The 5,049-nt window shown below is 38.2% G+C and overlaps 1 protein-coding gene across 1 annotated transcript in view; it reads left to right on the top strand.

Annotated features, from left to right (window-relative positions):
- The first annotated feature begins 264 nt into the window (after positions 1–264).
- The window catches only part of LOC106111577 (embryonic polarity protein dorsal-like), a 7,762-nt gene continuing 2,977 nt past the window's right edge, over positions 265–5,049 (top strand). The window contains exons 1-7 of the mRNA XM_013293704.1: positions 265–333; positions 1,164–1,292; positions 2,383–2,538; positions 3,013–3,215; positions 3,488–3,717; positions 4,086–4,238; positions 4,723–4,801. Coding sequence (XP_013149158.1) covers positions 1,177–1,292; positions 2,383–2,538; positions 3,013–3,215; positions 3,488–3,717; positions 4,086–4,238; positions 4,723–4,801 — 937 coding nt within the window. The 5' untranslated portion in view covers positions 265–333; positions 1,164–1,176. The remainder of the gene's footprint in view (positions 334–1,163; positions 1,293–2,382; positions 2,539–3,012; positions 3,216–3,487; positions 3,718–4,085; positions 4,239–4,722; positions 4,802–5,049) is intronic.

Raw genomic sequence — 5,049 nt, 5'->3', positions numbered from 1 at the left:
ATACTTTTTATATTAATATAGTTGGATACATTTTATATTACTCATATAACAAAATTGTGCAATGTTTAAATCTATAGAAATGATTTACTAAAGATTTACAGTAGCAAGTAAAAAGTATCGTAAACAAGCCTGCCGTTTCTACAATATGACGCAATTTGGGCAATACCATGTACTGATAACCCATACACATGTCCTGGGACGATTTTAATTGAACATTTGTAGCGAGGCCCAGTCTGTTGACAGAATTCAAGCGGGTAACAGATTATTAAATTTAGTTACAATATTTCGTGAGTTAAAAAGTGTAAAGTGCAAAAATTAGAAGAACAAAATCCCGTAAGTGTTTAAAATTGTTTTATAATATTTGTTAAATGTTATTAAATCAAAAATTACATATAATTTGGTTAATTTTGGATATTGAGATCAGAATGAACTGTGGTTTAGATTTGTTGACGTCTTGTGAAACGAATGTTTTCAATACATTCAACAATGAACTTTCGTTCGTAAAGTTTGTAAACAAACACAAACAAAGGACGATCATTGTAAGCCATAAACAACGCATAGCAACAAAATAAACAAATACGAATTTAATCATTTTCATATCTCTATAAAGACTGAGAATAAAATCTAGTAATTGGGCTAAGACTAGACGTAGAATACATAACAGATAAAGAACTTATTTTTGCACTCATTTTTAATATTTGTGATAATATTGATATTTGTGATTTCTCAATAGAAAAAAAAACTGAGACATTAACAAAAGCGTTGTTTGGATGTTTCAGCAATGAAGCCCGGTATAACGTAGCTTGTAGTATTTTTATACGTTGTCATAATACGAGAAGTTATTGAGTACTTTTATCTATATTGCACGGTTATAAAATAAACATACGTCTACAAGTATATTAATTCTGTTCCATTGATTTAGAAAATAAGTTACAATTTTCAAAAATATCATATATTTTCACGGTTTTGTATCGATCAAACAGAATTCTATTCAATAATTAAGAACTTGCTTTATTTTGCTCTAGACCAGAAGATAAATTGGAAATTTTATGGTTTACGACAATCCTTGGTTTACAATCTAGAGTTAAAAAACTTCCCAAATCAACTTCCTTATTCGCAAAATATCATAGATAACGATTAGTAAAATGTTCTGATGTTTGCAGTGCAATTTCCAGAATGGCTAACCACGTTCCTATATCACGGAGGGCCGCCGGCCACGGGCAAACCCATCCCAAGAGGATGTACAAGAAACCTACGGTCAGGGTCGTCGTGCAGCCAGTCGACTCTCACAGGTTAATTCATAACAATAATTTCACGTGACATTATTTCACAGAATATATACCATGAATATCGTTAACCGATATCTAAGGGGGGAGGTTTATGATCAAGGGGCGGGGCTAACAGTAAATACGTTTCTTTCATTCCAAAGATATGCAGAACTGACAAGTTTTGAGTTATCTACATGGGTCGCAATAGATAGTGTGGACTTTTTAAATTTATTCATACAATTATTGTAACCTCTAGGGGGAGGCTAGGTAGCTGCCCCTTTCCACTTGTCGACGGTCTTAAGTTCACAAACTGTGTTATCACAACAAGGATACGTGTCGCCAATATTTTCACCAGCATTTGATTTGCAAACGCTTGGTGCGTTTTCAAGTTTACATGACTCATACTGATTTAAAATAAAACCTAAGTGAAGGTAAACAGATTTAAATGGCATTGGATTTCCGTAACACTTAAGATACCGTACCAATAAGATACATAATGTTCTCCTTATCATTTGTTAGGTCAATGTATGAACTTAAGTGTAACAAATATATCTAGAAGTAAAAACAGATTTACCCAGATGTTTAGGTATACTGCATTTTAAATCTTTACTAATATAATAAAGCGTCAACACACACTACTTACTCATAAAAGAGGTTTAGGCTAAGCGCCATCTGCGCTCGGCCACCTCAAGCCCGGTGAATCTGTAAATGCCTCCTCAAGGCAAACAGTGGCCATTCAGTCACAAAAAAAGGTTTTTTGGTGTAAGATGTCAGCAATCACAGTATATTTTTAAATCATTATTTCTTAAATGAAAAGCCCTACACTTACGTCACGCTTTAGGCTATATATTTTTACGCCATTAAACTTAGGGGGATTTATTAAACTTATTTTGGATAAAAATCCAAATGTGGGAAAGAGACCATAAGTTGCTGCCAACATAAAGTAAGTAAGATTGCCATAATTCGTCATCGTGTCATGTCTATTTGACATTTGCTATTGGTAATTTGACAAATGTATACAATGAAATAAAATTTTCATAAATTCATGCGGATGAAACCGCACGGGAGCAGTTAGTTGTAGATATGTATAACGAAACAAAACACATTGTTATAGGTTCCGTTATAAGTCAGAAGGTCGGTGGGCTGGTTCGATTCCCGGAGTAAACAAAGAGGGAAACAAAGAGGGATTCCCGACCATAGAGATCAGCGGTTGCCCTGAGGGCAAGGCAGTCATTGTGGTTTCCTGCGTCACGAAGGACTCACCTTACAAGTGAGTTTATATGACAAAAACGCATGGAAGTAAATGATGCTTTCATTTCAAATTTTGCTTGACTGCATGTTTTGATCCTGTCTATTCTTCTATTCTAAATTCTAGTCTTCTCTGGCATTTTTAAACATTCATGTTATGGTACCATCCAGCACTTTTAGACATTTGGATATCCTTTATGACCTTTTTTAGATCTTTTGACAATTTGCCCTCGCCCTAGCATGTTCCTTGGTATATTTAGTCTATTTTGTCGCATGCAAACTTTTGCCAAATTCTCATTGCTGTTGTATACTCTAGTTTGGCTTATGTAGTCGCATGGTATTTAGGTCATGGTTTTTTTTGCCTCTGATCGCATGTCGTCTTGTATTTATACAAATCGTTTGGTTGATAGTTATAGATTTTGGCGCATGTTGAAGATTTGGAGTTTGTTATGGGTGCAAAATGCTCTCTTTTTAAGTTCTTTACGTTGTCGTACAGGACACACCCGCACGGCGTAGTCGCTAGAGAATTGTACATGTCCGACGAGGAAGTAAAGAAGGGCGCGTGTAAGGTGGTAGTAGAACTGACCGGCGAAAGCACTAAGGTCCCCTTCACTAACATCGGCATCCACAGCTGCAAACACAATGAAGTTAAGGAGGTCCTCGAGACGCGGCGCAAGCTCGGCGTCGACCCTTTTAACAGTGAGCCCATATCCAATGATTTCGTCAGCTAATTCAGTTACTATTATTGAGACATGTCTTGATGATTTTTTATAGCACGATTACCTTGTCGACTTTGTTATGTCCAAGAAAATATGTAATTCAATTTTTTTTAAATGTTCCTCCTTAAATGCAGGCAACGCGCCTGCGAATCATCTATTGTAGAGAAGGTTTTAAACGATGGTTATCTATTGATAAAATTGTTATATGACTTCTCAATCGAGGAGTAATTTTATACTGCTTAAATTTCTCAGGTGGTTTCGATTACGGCAAGGACCTGAAGAATATCGATTTAAACGCGCTGCGGCTGTGCTTCCAAGTGTTTATAAAGGACGAGAAGAATCGCATTCGACTGACGCTGCCGCCCGTCGTCACCAGTGTCATCCACGACAAGAAGACGCAGGGCGAACTGCACATATCGCGGCTCTCGCATGACGCCGTTCCCGCTTCCGGCGGCACCTTTGTAATACTCCTTTGCAAGAAGGTTATAAAGAACTATATTACTTACTTAACTTGTTATTGACCTCCCCTATTGATCTGCTGTCTGTGCTTTTCATCCACTGTTCATAGTTTTTTTTGCTATGGGGGGGGGATCTTCAAAAAGTTACCCTTCTTTCTTGGGGAGAAGCCAGGATCATGTGAGGTATGTGGTGGCCACCCTCTAGTGCAATAGAAGAGGGTTCCGGGATCTCCGTGGAACTCACCGGAGCATCCATCGTGCATACCTAGATCAATCACCCATCTCCTTGGAGACCTAACACAATCCTGTGCTCGTGAATCTCGATTCAATTAGGCTAGGATTCTCGGATATTGATAAATGAGAGGTTAACCTAAATCAAAACTACCGTACAGGTGAAGCCATCTGATACGACGGTAGTGTTCGTTGAGCGGCGCGGGGACAAGGACTGGGAGATGCCAGCGAGCAACATCAGCGTGCACCAGAATGTCGCCTTCTGCTTTAACACGCCGCCCTACCACGACACTGACATCACAACAAACGCCACGGTACTCCTATTTTTATATCAGAAGCTTAACGTAGCGCGTTTGATACTGACCACGTTGCTGAAGAAAGAGACGCCACACATGCGTATTATACTTCTTAAGTTGCCTCTCCGACTAGCCAGCGGCATGCTATAAAAAGGTTCGTCGTAGAAATCTTACCCAGGGAGCTAAAATCGGCACTGACTTGACCGAAACTGAATTTGTTGAAAAGAAAAGACATTAGATGGTGGCTCCGGTCTTCGTGATGTTAATACAGCCCACTTACTTCTTCCTTCTTATACGTTAGAAGGCTATACTAATATTATAAAGAATAATCATTTGTATGTATCGAGATAACTCAAAAACTACTGGGCCGATTTCAAAAAATCTTTCACCATTAAAAAGCTGCGTTATTAACAAGTAACATATTTAAATTTCAAGCCGGCGCAGTCGCGAGCAATAGCTAGTGTTGTATTAACAGTAATAAATGTATATTACCGTGTGACAGGTGTATGTGCAGCTCAAAAGGCTGTCTGACAACGCTCGCAGTGATCCGATAGAGATCCAGTACACGCCAGCACCTAAAGGTATACCAGCGGAAAATACTATCACGATTTCAACTTGCACAACTTCTTGCAGCGACATGCCGAGTGCACTCGGGGCGACGCGTGCTCGAAGTATAGCGATAAAAAAATGCAAATACTAAAAATTACATCCATTTACTCATACTTATATTATAAATGCGAAAGTTTAGATGGATGGATGTTTGTTAGAGTTTGTAGTCTAAACGGCTGAACGGATATCAATGAAATTTGGCATAGTTGTAGAGCTTTCG

This window comes from Papilio polytes, unplaced genomic scaffold (genome assembly GCF_000836215.1).
Source record: "Papilio polytes unplaced genomic scaffold, Ppol_1.0 DF824158.1, whole genome shotgun sequence".
Classification (NCBI taxonomy): domain Eukaryota; kingdom Metazoa; phylum Arthropoda; class Insecta; order Lepidoptera; family Papilionidae; genus Papilio; species Papilio polytes.
Note: the sequence above shows the minus strand (reverse complement) of the source record. Positions and strands in the feature narration are given on the sequence as shown.